At 49.6% G+C, this 19,996-nt stretch overlaps 1 protein-coding gene and 1 long non-coding RNA gene across 2 annotated transcripts; both read left to right on the top strand.

Annotated features, from left to right (window-relative positions):
• The first annotated feature begins 1,202 nt into the window (after positions 1-1,202).
• LOC311526304 (allantoinase, mitochondrial-like) lies at positions 1,203-15,528 on the top strand. The gene is made up of 7 exons (XM_084639205.1): positions 1,203-1,329; positions 2,575-2,732; positions 7,939-8,090; positions 11,526-11,655; positions 13,183-13,345; positions 13,562-13,649; positions 14,471-15,528. The coding sequence occupies exons 1-7, from the start codon at positions 1,296-1,298 to the stop codon at positions 14,757-14,759; spliced, it is 1,014 nt and encodes a 337-aa protein (XP_084495331.1). The 5' UTR covers positions 1,203-1,295; the 3' UTR covers positions 14,760-15,528.
• Positions 15,529-16,417: 889 nt separating this feature from the next.
• LOC311525847 lies at positions 16,418-19,996 on the top strand. Its single transcript, XR_014712875.1, has 3 exons — positions 16,418-16,677; positions 17,480-17,539; positions 19,912-19,996. It is a non-coding gene; the product is annotated as an uncharacterized lncRNA (long non-coding RNA).

The following is a 19,996-nucleotide window of genomic DNA, read 5'->3' as shown; positions in this document are numbered from 1 at the left end:
GGACCTAGGGGTGACAGTGGACGAGAAGCTGGATATGAGTCAGCAGTGTTCCCTTGTTGCCAAAAAGGCCAATGGCATTTTGGGATGTATAAGTAGGGGCATAGCGAGCAGATCGAGGGACATGATCGTTCCCCTCTATTCGACATTGGTGAGGCCTCATCTGGAGTACTGTGTCCAGTTTTGGGCCCCACACTTCAAGAAGGATGTGGATAAATTGGAGAGAGTCCAGCGAAGGGCAACAAAAATGATTAGGGGACTGGAACACATGAGTTATGAGGAGAGGCTGAGGGAGCTGGGATTGTTTAGCCTGCAGAAGAGAAGAATGAGGGGGGATTTGATAGCTGCTTTCAACTACCTGAAAGGAGGTTCCAAAGAGGATGGCTCTAGACTGTTCTCAATGGTAGCAGATGACAGAACGAGGAGTAATGGTCTCAAGTTGCAGTGGGAGAGGTTTAGATTGGATATTAGGAAAATCTTTTTCACTAAGAGGGTGGTGAAACACTGGAATGCGTTACCTAGGGAGGTGGTAGAATCTCCTTCCTTAGGGGTTTTTAAGGTCAGGCTTGACAAAGCCCTGGCTGGGATGATTTAACTGGGAATTGGTCCTGCTTCGAGCAGGGGGTTGGACTAGATGACCTTCTGGGGTCCCTTCCAACCCTGATATTCTATGATTCTATGATTCTATTGTAGTAGTACATAGGAACCTCAGCCATAGCCCAGGAGCCCGGTGTGCGAGGTGTTGGACAAACACAGAAGAGTCCCTGCCCCAGAGCGCTGACAATCTAAGCAAGAACTTGATCTCAGAAAGTTCAGATTCACATAACCCACTGTAGCCATCTCCAAAGAATGTACAATGAAAGACATGGATAAGCAGCAAGGCTGAAGCACTCCTGGAGGTGCTCCTCCCACAACGTGCCCAAAGCTCACTGGCTGGGCTGGGAGGAAGCTGGCACTTGTCCCTTGTTGCACTGTCATCAGTTCAGTGGCTTGCCACAGCACTAAAGTTATGCTAAGAAATGAAACAAAATAAATGAGTTCAAAGGTCAAAGCCATGGAAATACTTGGCCTGCACTGGGTAAAAGTGGCTGTCTGTTTGCAAAGCTCAGAGCTCATCAAACATTAACTATCCCATCCCTGCTGAGGGAGTGAGGAAAATCCCCACTGGGGTCATTTGGAAAGTTTCCCCTGCTCCAGAGCTTCACTGACAGAGGAGCCATTCGCAAGCGTAAGACAGGGAAGTGGAATCAATACTGAGGAGGTGCCAGGTAGAAAGGCAGAGCACGTGCCAGCGTAGGATGTCAACAAAACATGGGGAAGCCTCCCAAACAGGTGAGTAAGGAACAGATCCAACCTCCAGGTGAAAGAACACTTAGGACTAGCTGGCAGAAATCCTCCTCCGGTAGGGCTCTGTTCGCAGGGTTAAAAGCAGCAATTCCACAGAGTTAAACTGCCAGTGAACATTCTGGTCAGGGAGCTGGGCCTCATCAATCCCTTTGAACATTAGCCAACCCCCGCTGGTCTCTCGTGGTTCCCTGTCCTTGCTTCTGAGCTGGTGTGGTAGCCAGTCTTAGCTCCTCAAACTGCCAACCACACCCACTGAGCACTAGGAGGAGAGGTCTCTATGTCATAGGCCGCTTGAGCTGTTGTCTTGGGTTCCACATGCAGTTAGCAAGTGGATGGGGGTGAGAACCCCCAGCAGCAGTGCAATGGGATGGGAAGGCTTCAAATACTGTTTCCTGGGGGATGGAGGAGGTGGTCTCCATTGAATAAGGGCCTGAACTGACACACACACACACACATCTGCATACGCACACACCCATAAAAGAAAAACACTTCACAAGGAAAGCGAGGGGGAAATCTGCAACTGTAAAGGGGTGGGGCCAAATTCTGCTACTATTAAAATCAATAGCAAAGCTCCCACTGATTTCACTGGAGCAAGACCGAGCTGTAGATGTAGGAAGGAATTAACAAGCACCACTTAGATGTTTGGATGCTGGATGTTTGGGGCTATGCTGGGGGTACAGGTGCGCAGAGAGCAGAACTTTAGAGAGGAAGGGTGCTTGGGCTTCAAGCACTAGCCTCAGAGTGCTGGCTCAGTTCAGGGTCTGCCTGGCTTATTAGGTGACCTTTCGCAAGTCACTCGCTCTCTATAGCTTCCCATCCATACAACAGTAATAATGCGCCTCCCTCCCCTGCCGTCCCCCCCACCCCTGTGCCTTTCTGGTCTATGGAGATGGTAAGTTGTGGGGACAGGGACAGTCTCTGACTCTGTATATGTTCCGGGCCTAGCTCCATGAGATCTCCAGCTCATGTTGGACCTCTGGGCTCTGATCTGACAATAAAGACCATAAGCAGGCAGAGGAGGGAATCGAATTGTGTTTTATCAAGATGCCCTCACAAAATGGCTTACTTTGGGAGCAGCTCCCTTCTCTCCAGCCTGCTCACAACAACAATATTCCACTGTCAATTTACTTCTCTTAAACACCAAAGAGTCCAACTGCTTGGTCTTCTCCTTAACTACACTATGTCCTTGGATTCTAAGTGTGCTCCCTTTCTCTTACCCATCCTACTAAGGGGCAGCCAGAGTGGAGGTGGGGTCAGAGGTCACAGCTGTGAGAAGTAACAGGGTTGTGCTGGATAATACCATCTGCCCGGCTGAAATCATCATCTGCAACGACAAGATAACTGACATTCTGCCCAAGAGGAGCCAGGCTCTTGTCAGCGGAGAGAAGGCAAGTTTGGGCCAAAGTGCTAGATGAACTGGTATTGAGGAAACAACCCTGGGGGAAGGCTGTGCTGGGTTTGCATGACCAGCTATACCAATAATAATAATAATACCTAGCTCAGGGGTGACCAGCCTGTGGCTCCGGAGCCACATGTGACTCTTCAGAAGTTAATATGCGGCTCCTTTTATAGGCACCGACTCCGGGGGTGGAGCTACAGGCACTAACTTTCCAACGTGCTGGGGGGTGCTCACTGCTCAACCCCTGGCTCTGCCACAGGCCCTGCCCCCACTCCACCTCTTTCTGCCCCCTCCCCGAGCCTGCCATGCCCTCGTACCTCCCCGAGCCTCCTGCATGCCATGAAACAGCTGATCGGGAGGTGCGGGGAGGGATGGGGAGGCATTGATCGGCGGGGCTGCCAGTGGGTAGGAGGCGCTGGAAGCGGGGCAGGGGGAGCTGATGGAGGGCTGCTGACATATTATTGTGGCTCTTTGGCAATGTACATTGGTAAATTCTGGCTCCTTCTCAGGCTCAGGTTGGCCACCCCTGACCTAGCTCTGACCCAACGCTTGCCTGGGGTACCTTCCAGCTAATCGCATGTGCTGCAGAACTTGGTGTGGGGCCATTGTCCTTTTTGCCAAGTTGCTATAGGCTGGGGCACATAACTCTACATCTCTCCCTGTGTTTGTGCTGTGTGATGGGGCTGCCAGCAGGCCTCACTGAAACCCATGGTCCAGGGATATCTAGAGGGGACTCCTTTGCCGAATGCCAGAGCTCAACGATGGGAGGTCAGAAAGGAGCCCATAGTGTGAAACATTCTGCCACCTCCTATTACTTAGATGGGGCCTGCTTCTCCACTCCCGTGCACCAGCTTTCTGCCATTGAGACTCCACTGACTTCAGGTGGAGAGTGGAGCATTAGATCCTCTGGCTACAATGTCAGAGTGGGATGGTGAGGAAAGCAAACAGCTCATGCCATTAATGTGGGCTCTGCCCCATCTAACAGCAGTGCCCTTGGGGTTGCAATTCCAGCCAGCAGCCCAGTGACCCTTCCCCAAGGACCTGCTGCTGGTGGAGCAGAGATGGTAATTCTGAACTTCTTTTCCTGTTCCCAGTCTGTGTGCAAGCAGCTTACGATTTGCTCAGCCTGGTTAGTTATTCTCACCAGGTCCCTTGCACTGCAGAGAGTTCGCAGGCAGGTCACTGTATCTTCGACTTCATATTAGAAATGTGAGCTGTTTTGATTGGACATGAAGGTCACATGGTATGTTTGGCTCCTGATTGCTGGAGTAACTTATAGAGTTAGGTGTCCAGTATGAATTCTTGCATTTTCAAGTTGAAGATTTGCCTTCTTCAAATAATGGCCCATTGCCCTGTGTGCTCCCTCCAGCCAACTAGCTCCCTGGGGATGCTTCTTGAAAGCAAATCCCGGAAGGCTGTCAGCACAGCCAATGCTAAGTTTTTATTCAGGTGGAAAATGTGACTCACGTGGCTCTGCTGTTGACAGTCAGCTTTTTAAACAAGGGATGGACCACTCCCATCCCTCTGCTTTGTCACAGTACTCCTGACCACTTGATAAGTTATTAAACTACATCTCGGCTCAGGAGAGGAGCAGCAAGGGACCCACAGCTGCAGGTTGTTACAAAGAATGAGGCGTGTTGGCAGAAGTTTGCCAGGCATCTCCTTTCATCAAGCCTAGCTTCAGAAGGGGATCCCATGGTCTACTGCCTACTGCTCAAAGCTAGCAATGGTTTAGCAGGGCTAATCCAGGCCAGAAAGCTGGAAGGGGAGGACAGCTGGCTCTGGCCAGTCTCATATTCATCAGCTCTAGAATTCAAGGACCAGAGGCAGCTTTGCTGATTTGCAGCAGTTAAGAATCTGGTCCCAAATCTACATGTATCAAAGATTAGAGAGACGTTAGAAGGAACAGCTATCAGGGACAGAGTAGTTGCATTTAAAAATTAATACAAAAAATGAAATCTTGAGGCAGATTCTCAGGTGAATCCACAGACTCCAAAGACTTCAGACAGATTTACACCATAAGGGTCTAACCCAGTGGATTATACTGGTGGAAGTGAGATCAGGCCCCTGGAACTTGGCACAAATAATGTAGTGGCAGCCTCTTAAGTACCCATCCCTAACTGTAGGCAAGATGCTGGGCCATTTTATTAGTTCCACATAGATGGCTAGCCTGTGACCTCCGTGACCTGAGAGTAACTCCACACATTTGAATGGAACTACTCCAGAGTTCAACTGGCATCACTGAGAGTAATCAAGCTGTTCTTTCTTTACCTCAGTGCTGACTCTTACCGTAGTGAGCCAGGGCTTTCAGATACCAGAGTGGCTGGCCAGGACACATTTCCTTTAAAGTTCCCACTAACATTTTTAGTAAATACCCTAGCTGTGCTCCGTTATCACAATTTCAGGTATGTGTAATGGGGGAAAACAGATGCTTACCAGTGTCTGGATAAGGAGAGGGAAGCCAGAAAACTTGATTACTTTGGGCTAGATCCCCAGATGGTATAAGTTAGTGTAGCACTGTTTAAGTCAATGGGCTATGCCAGTTTACACCAGTGGAGGATCTGGCCTAGAGATTGGCCTGAATCAGAATCATGGGTCTGAAAGAGACACAAAAATCACACCCACACACAGCTATGGTGAAGTTCACAGCATGGGCAAACCAGCTGGGCCCAGCTCATCAAGATCACCTCTATTCTGTCAGATAAGTGCTAGAGCGTTCAGAGGTGAAATCCTCCTCAGAGGGGACAGGGTCCTTCTCCCCCCAGATTTGCTGCTTGGCTTGTACTGAGCATGCTCAGTCACACTGCTGAAGCCGCCTGCCCTCAATCCGCCCCCCCACTATCGGCAGGCACAGGTTGCCTCTGGTCCTCCTTAACAGTGTATTTTCAAACAGGCTGAAGCCAAGCCTCCCATTCTGTAGGTGCAATTTGAACCTACAATGTTACACTTCTTAGATGAACTGAAGGTGCACATCTGAGCACTTGCACCTCTAAATTAGAGGTGCAAACGTGGCCAGGGCAAATTTTACGCACAATAGGAAGAACACCCTTTTGCAAGTTTGGCCCTTGGTATCAGAGACATGAACATGTGAAGTCAGCCATCAAATCTGTTTGGCATATTTTTAATACCTGATTGAAAGATCTTAGCAGGATCTAGTGCACAGGAGCAAACTGGAGACATGAAAAGAATAGCAAAGTAAATAGTTTATTAACTGGGACCCTCAGACTAGCATGTCTGAGATTAGGGAGCTGTTTTGACAGTCTGTAGGAATTGTACCCGGGTGTAGATGAACTTTAGAACATTTACTACCTCATTGGCCTAGTACATCTGTCGGAGGTATTCATGGTAACCACTGGGAAATCCACATCTTCCCATTGCTCTGGAAGTCACTTCCTGATGGTGACAGTCTGCAATAGAGCCCTGCATGGGACTATTTTTAAAATGCTGATCCCATCCCGCCCCGTAATACACTCCCACCCACTCCCACATAGTTTCTTGCATTTTTATCTCACCCCCACCTGCAAAAACGACAGATTCTCTCATATTACTAAAATGACAATTTTACCACTAAAAGAATAAAAGAAATCTTGCTTAAACCATAGTGATACAGGAAGGCCAGGGAGCAGTGCTAGAGGGGAAATATATAAGCCCTAGGCTAATTAAGGCATGGTTCCCTGTAGACTAGGGAGGGTTGCTACAGGTTAATTTGAGCACCTGTAGTCAATTAAGCCCTGTCAGGAACCTAATAAAACCCCCCTGCTTCAGGCAGCTGGGGACTGGAGTTGGAAGGTGTGTTGTAAGAGTTGAAAAATCAGAGCACTGAAGTGAGGGAGACTTCCTCTCCCAGCATCTAAGGACTGAAGGTTCCCCACACAAGGGAGAAGTGGGTAAGAACTCTCAGGGGTTGAGAGGGGCTGGGGCTCAGAGTGAGGTGCAAACCCAGACCCCTCCCCTGCTTCCCTCCTCTACCACCTTCCTGGGCTACTATTGGGGACCTCAGTGGCCCCCTGCCAAGAAATGCTCTGAATCCACTATACTAACATTGGCTGTCTTGCCCCACCGTGTAGAAATATTTTAACTTCTGTTATAATAGACATCAAATCTTTCTATCCCTTGCTTAAAGTATTAAAATTTTTATTTTAAAAAGAGAAACTTGCTTTGTATTGCTCAAATTCTATACAGGACAAGGTGATAGAGTTAGTGTTTTCTTGCAAATCTCCACAGACTGGATTTTATTCCCCACCCACTCCTGACCACAACAAAGTACATTTTACCTGCTACCACTGTTATGGCAGCAGTCCTGGGATCCACAGGATCCCACCCAGTCCCACTGCAGGATTCTAACCTGTATGCAAGAAACTGGATGTAGCAGGGACATCACCTCTAGAGCACCCCTTCATGGTAAAGGGTGGCCCTTCAGGCACCCCACATTCCCCCTCCTGGGCCTCCCCATGACTTTCCAAAGTCTAGAGTACTCAATATAAAAAGTTCCTCTTCTGGAGTCTGATTTATTGTGACTGTACAGCTTCCAGCAGCCCTCTCCTTTCAGGCCACTTCTAGCACCACCTGAAGAGTGTGTGTGTTTGTGTGTGTGTGGGGGGGGGGGAGCAGTAATCATAATCTGGGGGCAGCTGCTGTGGTAACAGTGCTTAAAATGCACCCTCAGTGACCCAGCTCAGTTTGTATTTGCTTTGCCAGGTCTGCACCACACCCTTGAAGCCCGGCCTCCACTCCCAAAGCCTTCCTGCGTTGCTAAGGGACTCCACCACCCTCCTGCCAGAGCTACTTCTGTGCTTCTCCTTGCCCTCCAGCAGCTCCATCATGGGGGGCAACAAAGTCTTGAAAGACTTCCAGACAGCTCTGCTGAGGCACATGCTGCCGGCCAGCTCACAGTACCCAGCCAGCAGCCTCTCCTTCTAAATCTCTCTGGGACTCCTGCAGGAGACTTTGGCTCATCCTCGGCTCCATCCAGAAAATCCCTATCTACCCTCAAGGCCTGACTGGGTCATATGGCTTACCTCATCTCTCCTCCCCCCAGGAGAGTGGCTGGGGCTGAACCCATCTCCCCATAAAGGACCAGCCACCCAGGGACATTGGGCCTTTTCAGTGGTAATAACAATGTTGATGCGGGCTGAGTGGATTCTAACATGACCTCCCTCCCCCGGGATTGTCCATGCGTTCCTTTCTCCCCGCAGGTGCTGGACGTCGGCGATCTGGTAGTGATGCCCGGGATCATAGACCCTCATGTCCACACATGTGAGCCAGGGCACACGGCCTCAGAGGGTTACTCTTCTGCAACCAAGGCTGCTGCTGCAGGAGGCGTCACAACCCTGGTGGCTATGCCACTGTACGGTACCGAAGGCAGGGAGGGAGCAGCATTACCACACGCACCTATGGGTTACCTCCTTGTTGCCATGCATTGGAAGGGGCCTATACAATGATAGCATGACCTTTGTAAAGGGAAGGATGGAGCGGCGAGTGAAGTGGCTCCTCACTGTGCATTACACTGGGTTTGATGGGTCTTGGAGACCCACCTGTTCTCCATGTGGATAGTTAGGCCCATACCATCTCCCATTGAAATCTATGGGCATCTTTTCATCACCTGCAACGGGAGGTGGATCAGGGCCCCCTACAGAATGGGGCAGACCCTCCGTTGATATAAAGGACGAACCTAAGCAAATTTACACCAGCTGACTATCTGGCCCCAAGACTTTAGCCCACTCTTTGCAGGTGTTGAACATGTGCTGTTCTGGTTGCCCTTTCCCTCTGCAATGCTGCTGAGTTATTCTGTCTGTGAAGGGTGTGGGGTGACAAAAGAATGGGAGCTCAATGGGTGTATGCTATTTGTTAAACTCCTGCCAGGTCAGGGAAAGCCTAGCCTTTGCTGGGGGAAAGTTCCTTTGTGGCTCGTGCTGCTGGGTGAAGCTATTCTCTGCCACCCCACGGAGCTTGGCACGCAGGACAAACCCTCTACAAACTGCAGCTCAGAATTGCAAGGGAAATAAAAGTAAAGGAGTACTTGTGGCACCTTAGAGACTAACAAATTTATTTGAGCATAAGCTTTCGTGAGCTACAGCTCACTTCATCGGCTGCATTCAGGGAAATAAACTGCATCCAAATTTGCCTGCTCCCAGCAAGTGCTGCCACTGGGCCCAGCTCCTGAATGACAAATGTGGTCCAATAGTGCTCTCTGCTGGCCACAGCTAGTACCCTCAGGACTTCACACTCTGGAGAAGTTTATTCTGAGAGGAGGGCAAAGATCCTCATTCTGATGTCCATCCCAAGGCTGAACTAGGGGAAGCAGGGATCCAGGCAGGGAGGGTCCCGATAGCAGAAGGAGACCATCTACAGGGGATGAGAACATAAAGGGGCTTGCCATTGGCAGGGGACTAGGAAGTATAATCCATTTGTAGGGGCTAAGGGCTTTCGAGGTAGTGTCTGGTGGGGACGAGTGTCCCTGTTGAGGTTACAGGGACAAACCATCCCGATGAGTCGAAAGAATAGTAAATATGGCAGGCGACCAGCTTGGCTTAATAATGAAATCCTAGCGGATCTTAAACATAAAAAAGAAGCTTACAAGAAGTGTAAGGTTGGACAAATGACCAGGGAAGAATATAAAAATATTGCTCGGGCATGTAGGAATGATATCAGGAGGGCCAAATAGCACCTGGAGCTGCAGATAGCAAGAGATGTCATGAGTAACAAGAAGGGTTTCTTCAGGTATGTTGGCAACAAAAAGAAAGCCAAGGAAAGCGTGGGCCCCTTACTGAATGAGGGAGGCAACCTAGTGACAGAGGATGTGGAAAAAGCTAATGTACTCAATGCTTTTTTTGCCTCTGTCTTCACTAACAAGGTCAGCTCCCAGACTGCTGCGCTGGGCATCACAAAATGGGGAAGAGATGGCCAGCCCTCTGTGGAGATAGAGGTGGTTAGGGACTATTTAGAAAAGTTGGATGTGCACAAGTCCATGGGGCCGGATGAGTTGCATCCGAGAGTGCTGAAGGAATTGGCGGCTGTGATTGCAGAGCCATTGGCCATTATCTTTGAAAACTCGTGGCGAACTGGGGAAGTCCCGGATGACTGGAAAAAGGCTAATGTAGTGCCAATCTTTAAAAAAGGGAAGAAGGAGGATCCTGGGAACTACAGGACAGTCAGCCTCACCTCAGTCCCTGGAAAAATCATGGAGCAGGTCCTCAAAGAATCAATCCTGAAGCACTTGCATGAGAGGAAGGTTATCAGGAACAGCCAGCATGGATTCACCAAGGGAAGGTCATGCCTGACTAATCTAATCGCCTTTTATGATGAGATTACTGGTTCTGTGGATGAAGGGAAAGCAGTGGATGTATTGTATCTTGACTTTAGCAAAGCTTTTGACACTGTCTCCCACAGTATTCTTGTCAGCAAGTTAAGGAAGTATGGGCTGGATGAATGCACTATAAGGTGGGTAGAAAGCTGGCTAGATTGTCGGGCTCAACGGGTAGTGATCAATGGCTCCATGTCTAGTTGGCAGCCGGTATCAAGTGGAGTGCCCCAAGGGTCGGTCCTGGGGCCGGTTTTGTTCAATATCTTCATAAATGATCTGGAGGATGGTGTGGATTGCACTCTCAGCAAATTTGCGGATGATACTAAACTGGGAGGAGTGGTAGATACGCTGGAGGGGAGGGATAGGATACAGAAGGACCTAGACAAATTGGAGGATTGGGCCAAAAGAAATCTGATGAGGTTCAATAAGGATAAGTGCAGGGTCCTGCACTTAGGATGGAAGAATCCATTGCACCGCTACAGACTAGGGACTGAATGGCTAGGCAGCAGTTCTGCGGAAAAGGACCTAGGGGTGACAGTGGACGAGAAGCTGGATATGAGTCAGCAGTGTTCCCTTGTTGCCAAGAAGGCCAATGGCATTTTGGGATGTATAAGTAGGGGCGTTGCCAGCAGATCGAGGGACGTGATCGTTCCCCTCTATTCAACATTGGTGAGGCCTCATCTGGAGTACTGTGTCCAGTTTTGGGCCCCACACTACAAGAAGGATGTGGATAAATTGGAGAGAGTCCAGAGAAGGGCAACAAAAATGATTAGGGGTCTAGAACACATGACTTTTATGAGGAGAGGCTGAGGGAGCTGGGATTGTTTAGTCTGCAGAAGAGAAGAATGAGGGGGGATTTGATAGCATCCTTCAACTACCTGAAAGGGGGTTCCAAAGAGGATGGCTCTAGACTGTTCTCAATGGTAGCAGATGACAGAACGAGGAGTAATGGTCTCAAGTTGCAGTGGGGGAGGTTTAGATTGGATATTAGGAAAAACTTTTTCACTAAGAGGGTGGTGAAACACTGGAATGCGTTACCTAGGGAGGTGGTAGAATCTCCTTCCTTAGAGGTTTTTAAGGTCAGGCTTGACAAAGCTCTGGCTCGGATGATTTAACTGGGAATTGGTCCTGCTTCGAGCAGGGGGTTGGACTAGATGACCTTCAGGGGTCCCTTCCAACCCTGATATTCTATGATTCTAGGGGAGCACCAAAGTGTTGGTAGCTCTGGTCCCCACTTTGTCTTAATCATCCTCTGTCTACTCCCATCCCGCTATATTACACACTTTTGCTCCCAGCGCCACACTGGAAAATGAGATCTGCCTATGATCCTCTATGGGAGCTAGCTGGGCCGCTGTCTACCCAGCTCTCCTCATCCTGCATTCCTCATGCACTCTTTCCCTACATCTCTGTAGCATTCTCCCTTCCAGTCAAGGAAGGGGTTTGGGCCTAGCTAAGCTGCTGTCTCTCTATGCCCTCCAGGAGCTGTCTTCCCCCAGCCACAGCTCTGGCAAACTTTGACAAGCTGCAGTCTGCCGAAGGGCAGTGCCGTGTGGATGTAGCCTTCTGGGGTGGAGTCGTCCCTGGAAACCATGTCAGTGGGTGTTATTCAGCAAATGCAACAGCATGAAGTACCAGCTGGAATAGGGGCAAGGGCAGATACCCAGGTTTCACCTCCTCTCTGGGGAGTTTCAGTGCAGGGAGCCAACATGCTTAGTGCTTCTGGAAACCTGGCTGCAAGTCACTAAAAAAAATGCTGCACAGTCAATGCAAACTGCAAAATAAAGCAGAGGAAACTGATCAGTCCAACAAAGTCTTGGTGAATGATTCAGTCAATAATGCTGAACATACCTCCCACTCAGCTGATCTGTATAACCACACTGGGGAAGGGACACAGAACAATGTCCCAGGGATGCTACTAACTAATCTGCATCCACTAGCAAGGCTCCCATTGACTTCAATGAGGCCAAGGTTTGGCCCTGGCTCCTGTGAGGCTGATGAGAGAATCCCATTCCCTGCTGCTGTTAGAAGAGGTGTCTGGGCTGGGCCAGCTTGCAGATGTTGGGAGGTTTGTATTGGTCCAATCTATTAGCAATGGGGCAGCAAATATCATAATAACCATAGAATCCCATTGTCCTAGCATGGGGTCAGAGATTAGTGGGCATTAGCTGAGCAAAGTTGTTGGGTAACCACTAGCACAAACACAGCTTTGATCTGTTGAAATGAAGGGTTTGTCTACTGAGGGGCATCTTGACCTTCAAAGTCTACTGGAATTTGACTTTCTGCGGAGGTAAATGTTGAAGAAGGCCAATGGCATTTTGGGATGTGTAAGTAGGGGCATAGCGAGCAGATCGAGGGACGTGATCGTTCTCCTCTATTCGACATTGGTGAGGCCTCATCTGGAGTACTGTGTCCAGTTTTGGGCCCCACACTTCAAGAAGGATGTGGATAAATTGGAGAGAGTCCAGCGAAGGGCAACAAAAATGATTAGGGGACTGGAACACATGACTTATGAGGAGAGGCTGAGGGAGCTGGGATTGTTTAGCCTGCAGAAGAGAAGAATGAGGGGGGATTTGATAGCTGCTTTCAACTACCTGAAAGGGGGTTCCAAAGAGGATGGCTCTAGACTGTTCTCAATGGTAGCAGATGACAGAACGAGGAGTAATGGTCTCAAGTTGCAGTGGGGGAGGTTTAGATTGGATATTAGGAAAAACTTTTTCACTAAGAGGGTGGTGAAACACTGGAATGCGTTACCTAGGGAGGTGGTAGAATCTCCTTCCTTAGAGGTTTTTAAGGTCAGGCTTGACAAAGCCCTGGCTGGGATGATTTAACTGGGAATTGGTCCTGCTTTGAGCAGGGGGTTGGACTAGATGACCTTCTGGGGTCCCTTCCAACCCTGATATTCTATGATTCTATGAAGAAACTGATGACCCTATCCATTGTGGAGCAGAACTGACCCATATACATACTGAGTTATTGGCTAGGATGATGCCTCGTGGGGCATATGGACAGTAGTTTAGGTGCTCATCCTTTGGCATATTTTGCTTAAATGTGGCTCTCATAGCTGGAGCCATCCAGAAGGGCTGGCTGAACCAGGTGTCTGATAACCTGAGTGCATCCCTTCTGTTGCCTGCTTTAGGATGAGCTCCTGTCCATGCTGCAGGCTGGAGTCCCAGGCTTTAAATGCTCCCTGATTGCAAGTGGAGTGGAGGAATTCCCCCATGTCAGCCTCCAAGATCTGCACATGGCAATGAATGGGCAGGGCACACACAGACACCCCACAACACCGATGAATGTTGCAAGCAAGAGCCTATTGACAGGGGAGTCACGGAATAAAACTCCCCTAGCTGTAACCCTTGCTAGGCAGTTAGCTACTCTGTACGCTTCTGGGGTCAGCTCCTCCGCTGGTGTAAATAGCCCATGGAGTCCAGGAGCACATCACTATGTCCCTTAGGCACAAACCTTCTGCACCTCAGGATGCAAACCTGACTCTATTTCCTTCTCTGGCGTCTGTGCAGACCCCACAGAGTACAGGGCACTCCTGGACTCCTGCCCTGATGCAATGGAAGTGGAGGCCGTCCAGACCATCCCTGATCTCTGCCTCTAGTATAAGTAAGGAACCGTTCTCCTGGGGGCTGGGAAGCAGGGAGGAGACACATGAGCTTTAACAGAAGTGACCTTTGACCTCCAGAAAGTCATTCTCTGTAGCCCTCCCTCCCACCATCTGGCTCTCTGCTTTCATTGCACAAAAGGGTGTGAGGCCCCTGTCCGTGCCAAGAGAGCTGTGGCAATGTAAACCGAGGACAACCTGTCACTGGGCAGAAAGGCTCACACACACCCAGGCTTCCTCTCCAGCAGGGAAGCCAGTGGACCCCCCCTCCCCCCAATCTCATAGGTGTGGTGATTTGGCATAAGTGTGTGTCCTTACCTCTCAGGCACCCCCTCCAGCCCAGATGCAGTGTTGGCCTCGTCTCCTGGCCCTGCAGAGCTTCTCCTGCAGGGTTCTTCTGCCTCCTTTCCCCACGGATCTCCCTGCTGCAGAGCTTCTCTTCTAACTCACATGCCTCCTGGGTGTCTCCTCTATTCCCTCAGCCTCACACACCCTAGCTTGGGGCTCCCCTCTGCTCCTTGTGTGGCTCGCATGCTGGCTTCTGCAGGCTCTTACCAGAGAGGACCCTCCTCCTTAGCTCTGGTGCTTCACCACCACAGCTGGGGTCAGTCTCTCTTTAAGCCCCAGGAGACCCAGCTGGGGGTCACTAATTACCACTTGTGTTGCCAGCTCATCAATGAGACTGAGGACAGTGGCTAAGTCATGAACAAGGCCACTAGCCCTCCCCGTAACCCACAGGCCCCTCTAGTGGTGACACTGCAGCTCTGCTCTCAATCATCACGAGATGAGTGAAGTCACTGGCCTGGGAGCTGCCCAGCCAGCAAGATAACGGTCTCATGCTCTCTCCTAACAGGGTGCCCTGCCACATCCTCCACCTCTCCTCTGCTCAAGCCCCGCCCATCATCAGAGAAGCTCGCCAGAAAGGGGCGCCACTCACTATAGAGACTGCTCACCACTACCTCACCCTGACGTCTGAACACATTCCACCCGGGGGCACGTACTACAAGTGCTGTCCTCCTATCAGAGCCAAAACCAATCAGCTAATGAGACCTAGAGGGGCTCCAGAAGGGAATCTCAGCCCAAGAAATCAAATGCCACGAGCATAACCAGGGCTGGGGGAAGGGGGTACCAGCAAAGGAGGGAAACGAGGCCACCATCTAAGAAGATACATTTCAGGAGCACCAAAAGTCAGACTGGGCCAGCTCTTCAATCTCGTGGATCCCATCCTCTTGCCCCTCACTCCCATTCTGCAGAATTCAGGCAACTCTGTCACTCATCTCTCCTCTGCTTCAGTCACCTGGCAGTGAATCCCTGAGTGTGGCCTCAATCAAACATGGTACAGGCTTGGGATGGGCTGTCGTGGGACACAGCGAGGCTTGGGAAGGAAGTGGCTACAGTGGCTAAGGCTCTAGGTGACCAAGGCCCAGACAAGGGGCTTACCTGTGGAACAGAAAGGAATGGGTGGGGTTTGGACATGTTGTGGAGGGAGAGTGGGAGGGGTTACAGAGGGTCTGAACAGAGACTATTTCTCTCAGGCTGAAGAGAGGGTGCCTGGTTAAGGACAGGAAGGTAGGACTGAGGGTCACCAACACAAAACTTTCCTAGCTGAACCATGTGGTTGGTGCTTAAGTTTCATGGGGTGGAGAGGGCCAAGGACAATGACAGAGGGAGGAGGGGAGGTACTGCTAAGGGAGGTACCACAGGATCTGCAGATAAGCAGTAGGAGAAGCAGGAAAGTGCAAGCTCTGCAGCCTCAGAAATGGAGTGTTTCCAGGAAGATGAAGTGCTCCATGGTGCCAAAGGCAGTGTTGCCTAATGGCTAGAACACTGGCTTGGGATTCAGAAGATCTGAATTCTAGTCCCAGTCAGCCTCTGGGTTTTTTTCAAGTGGATATTGTCACCTTTTCATCACAACACTGAACCCCTGAGGGGGAGGTTGAAAAGTTCAGGTTTTCCTTGAGAAGAAGACTTTTTCCATGCACATTTTTTAGTTAAAAACCTAATTTTCCACCAAATGCACAGTTCTGCTGGAAAAATTTCCACCATGCCTTCTGAGTACACAAAGCCCCTTGCACAACTGTCCCATCAGAGTGTGACCATTGCATGGTCTCTGTGCTGCTGCATGTTATCAGCAGCTTACACAAGATTTTCCCAAACATAGCCTAGTGCAATGCAGTCTGCTCAGCCTTCACCCTCCTTTTAAAAACATCAGGAGCAGAGTAAACTGACTTTGGTGCTGTCATAAGAGGGAAGCAAACACTGATAACTCGCTGAGAGACTGGCTGATGTTTTATCTTAACCTTATGACTGGGGGGTGGAGGGCGGTGGTGTGTGCGTCTGCATGAGAGCGAGATCTATGCTTGTTACTTGTGTGTATGTATCAATTGAATTAGGCAATAATTTTTCTTGCCTCGATCACTCCCTCTTGCAGAAAAGCCAGGGAGAGGAGGGGAACAGCAGGGGGACTTCATGAAACTTTCCTGGCAGAATCCGCCCCTGCCCTGCTCACTCTCTTCAGGGGTTTTCTGGCTGGCCTGGGGAGGGGAGTGTCAGCCCTGGAAACCTATTAGCTCCAAAGCTTAGCTCGCTGCTCTCTCTGGAACCCCTTTAAGGACATCCAGGGGCCTTGGATCAGCACCTAGATAGTGGCGCCCTAGCTGAGAGGGGGCCCAGTTGCTCAATTAATTTAACCTGAGGTTGCAGTAAATTAAGTGTTGCCCAGGGGATCAGTTAAAAACAAGACACTCGAGCATACAAAGGCAAAGAGAGCAAACCCAACAACATGCGCTCCCCACATGCTCAGCCCACCCCCATAGGGGCACCTAGGGGAACTCCCCCAGAAGAATTCAGAGCCAAGGGACATGCCGATCTCGAGGAACAGCCCCAAACCCCCACACATGCTCTGTGAAGGAGAGGGATGGACACAGTAAGACACACCAACCTTGCCTGCTCATTCCTGTGCACACCTGAAGGCAGAAAAGAACACCAGGCAGGCATCACTGCTGCTCACACTGCTCACACCAGGTAGGATAGGCTGGGGCAAGAGGGTTGATTGCCCTGTATTGGTTTTGTAAATGAAATACCTTGTTCTGCTTTGGATTCACCGGATATAGGGAGCAGTGCAAGGCTCTACATCCAGCGAGGCAGAGATTGGTTCTAAGGAAGGTTCTTGGGCTCCCAAGAAAGAGCAGATATAGGACTCTCTTGCAGACGTAGGACGGCATAAAACCTGCTGCTCACAAACAGGGAAGAATTGGTAGGGGAAGTAAAAGTGGGTGATCAGGAGATGGTTGAGTTCAGGATCCTGATAAAAAGAAGAACGGAGAGCAGCAGAATACAGACCCTGGACTTCAGAAAAGCAGACTGACTCCCTCATGGAACTGAAGGGCAGGATCCCCTGGGAGGCTAATATGAGGGGGAAAGGAGTCCAGGAGAGCTGGCTGTATTTTAAAGAAGCCTTATTGAGGGCATAGGAACAAATAGCAAATATGGCAGGTGACCAGCTTGGGTTAACAGTGAAATCTTCGGTGAGCTTAAACTCAAAAAGGAAGCTTACAAGAAGTAGAAGCTTGGACAGATGACTAGGGAGGAGTATAAAAATATTGCTTGAGTATGCAGAGGTGTAAACAGGAAGGCCAAGGCACAAATGGAGTTGCAGCTAGCAAGCAATGTGAAGGGTAACAAGAAGGGTTTCTACAGGTATGTTAGCAACAAAAAGGTGGTCAGGGAAAGTGTGGTACCCTTACTGAATGGGGGAGGCAACATAGTGACAGGTGATGTGGAAAAAACTGAAGTACTCAATGCTTTTTTTTTTTTTTTGCCTCAGTCTTCACAGACAAGGTCAGCCCTCAGACTGCTGCACTGGGCAGCACAGTATGTGGAGGAGGTGAGTGAAAGAACAGGTTAAGGACTATTTTAAAAAGCTGGACAAGGACAAGTCCATGGGTCCGGATCTAATGCATCCGAGGGTTCTGAGGGAGTTGGCTGATGTGATTCTATTATTAATATTCTATGACTATGATTGCAGAGCCATTGGCCATTATCTTTGAAAAGTCATGGCAATTGCCATGCCGGATGATTGGAAAAAGGCAAATATAGTGCCCATCTTTAAAAAAGGGAAGGAGGAGAATCTGGGAAACTATAGACTGGTCAGCCTCACCTCAGTCCCTGGAAAAATCATGGAGCAGGTCCTCAAGGAAACCATTTTGAAGGACTTGGAGGAGAGGAAGGTGATCAGGAACAGTCAACATAGATTCACCAAGGGCAAGTCATGCCTAACCAACCTGATTGCCTTCTATGATGAGATAACTGGCTCTGTGGATATGGGGAAAGCGGTGGACGTGATATACCTTGACTTTAGCAAAGTTTTTTCATACAGTCTCCCACAGTATTCTTGACAGCAAGTTAAAAAAAGTATGAATTGGATGAATGGACTATAAAGTGGATAGAAAGCTGGCCAGATCATAGGGCTCAATGGGTAGTGATCAACAGCTCTATCTAGTTGGCAGCTGGTGTCAAGCGGAGTGCACCAAGGGTCGGTCCTGGGGCCGATTTTGTTCAACATCTTCATTAATGATCTGGATGATGGGATGGATTGCACCCTCTGCAAGTTTGCGGATGACACTAAGCTGAAGGGAGAGGTAGTACACTGGAGGGTAGGGATAGGGTCCAGAGTGACCTAGGCAAATTGGAGAATTGGGCCAAAAGAAATCTGAGGTTCAACAAGGACAAGTACAGAGTCCTGCACTTAGGATAGAAGAATCCCATGCACCGCTACAGGCTGGGGACCGACTGGCTAAGGGGCAGTTCTGCAGAAAAGGAACTGGGGATTAAAGTGGATGAGAAGCTGGATATGAGTCAACAGTGTGCCCTTTTTGCCAAGAAGGCTAATGGCATATTGGGCTGCATTAGTAGGAGCGTTGCCAACAGATCAAGGGAAGTGATTATTCCCCTCTATTCGCCACTGGTGAGGCCACATCTGGAATATTGCATCCAGTTTTGGGCCCCTCATTACAGAAAGGATGTGGACAAATTAGAGAGTCCAGCAGAGGGCAACAACAATTATTAGGGGGCTGCAGCACATGACTTATGAGGAGAGGCTGAGGGAACTGGGGTTATTTAGTCTGCAGAAGAGAAGGCAGCCTTCAATTACCTGAAGAGGGCTTCCAAAGAGGATGGAGCTAGGCTGTTCTCAGTGGTGGCAGATGACAGAACAAGAAGCAATGGTGGCAAGTTGCAGTGGGGAAGGTCTAGGTTTGATATTAGGAAAACTACTTCACTAGGAGGGTGGTGAATCACTGGAATGGGTTACCTAGGGAGGTGGTGGAATCTCCATCTTCAGAAGTTTAAGGCCCCGGCTTGACAAAGCCCTGGCTGGGATGATTTAGTTGGGGTTGATCCTGCTTTGAGCAGGGGGTCAGACTAGATGACCTCCTGAGGTCTCTTCTAACCCTAATCTTCTATGATTCTATGACTTTGGAGACATTGGACTCGTAGACTCTCTAGAGGACTCTGTGAAACTGAAGAAGGCTTCCCTTCTTACGCACTCTCTCCTTGTGGTGCAGTGGCTCCAGATGGGCCTGAAATCAGAACCCTGGGGGCCAATGAGTATTATTGTATGGTTTCACCACCACCATGGGCCCAAACTCACAAAGAATCTCAAGAGATTTGGCCAACCCAGAACCCAAGATGGAAAATAAGCCTCCTGATCCTGGGAGGTGGGTTTTTAAGGTCCTTAAAACTGGTTCAAATCTGGGTTCCCCGACCTGAATTCTTGCATGTGGATTCAAGAGCTCAGCTATGCTCCATCTCTACTGGACATGCAAACACATTACATGGTCTTATAAGTAGATGCAACTGTATCTTCTGCATTCATAAATCAGACCACTGGTTTGTGCTGACTGAGGCTCCAGAGAGTGTAGTGGGACATAGTCTAAGTGTTGCCCAGATAAGAACTGTAGTGTCCCTTATGAGAGAGAACAGACAGGTCTCCAGTGCAATAAACACAGAGGGGCTGCATCAGTTAAGATGCTGCTGGACATGCACATCCTCTGTAGCTCTCAGACAGGAGACTGTGCTGTGTGACAGCTGCAGTCTTGGCTGATGCATCTGGTATTGACCTGGAGACCTCCAGAGCTGAAAGTATGAACCTTTATAGCCTGGCCAAGGCTCTTTGGCTTGAGGCTACAACAGCCTGACAGCCTTTCTGGATGGGGACACATAACACACACTGACCAGCATGTTACATGTTTCTTCCAGACAGAGGAAGCTCATCCCAAGCATCTTACACCCACTGCAGTTTGACTCCCAAACCAGCCCCTACCTCTGTGATGGCTGCCAGCTT

The sequence above is a fragment of the Lepidochelys olivacea genome, assembly GCF_965140295.1.
Source record: "Lepidochelys olivacea isolate rLepOli2 genome assembly, chromosome: 9".
NCBI lineage: Eukaryota > Metazoa > Chordata > Testudines > Cheloniidae > Lepidochelys > Lepidochelys olivacea.
Note: the sequence above shows the minus strand (reverse complement) of the source record. Positions and strands in the feature narration are given on the sequence as shown.

What these genes read in the sequence shown, in the direction of transcription:
- LOC311526304 (XM_084639205.1), top strand. Translation starts at nt 1,296, where the DNA reads ATGTCAACAAAACATGGGGAAGCCTCCCAAACAG. An exon ending in CTCTTGTCAGCGGAGAGAAG is followed by an intron (nt 2,733 to 7,938) that starts GCAAGTTTGGGC and finishes TTCTCCCCGCAG; the next exon opens with GTGCTGGACGTCGGCGATCT. An exon ending in ATCCCTGATCTCTGCCTCTA is followed by an intron (nt 13,650 to 14,470) that starts GTATAAGTAAGG and finishes GGAGCTGCCCAG; the next exon opens with CCAGCAAGATAACGGTCTCA.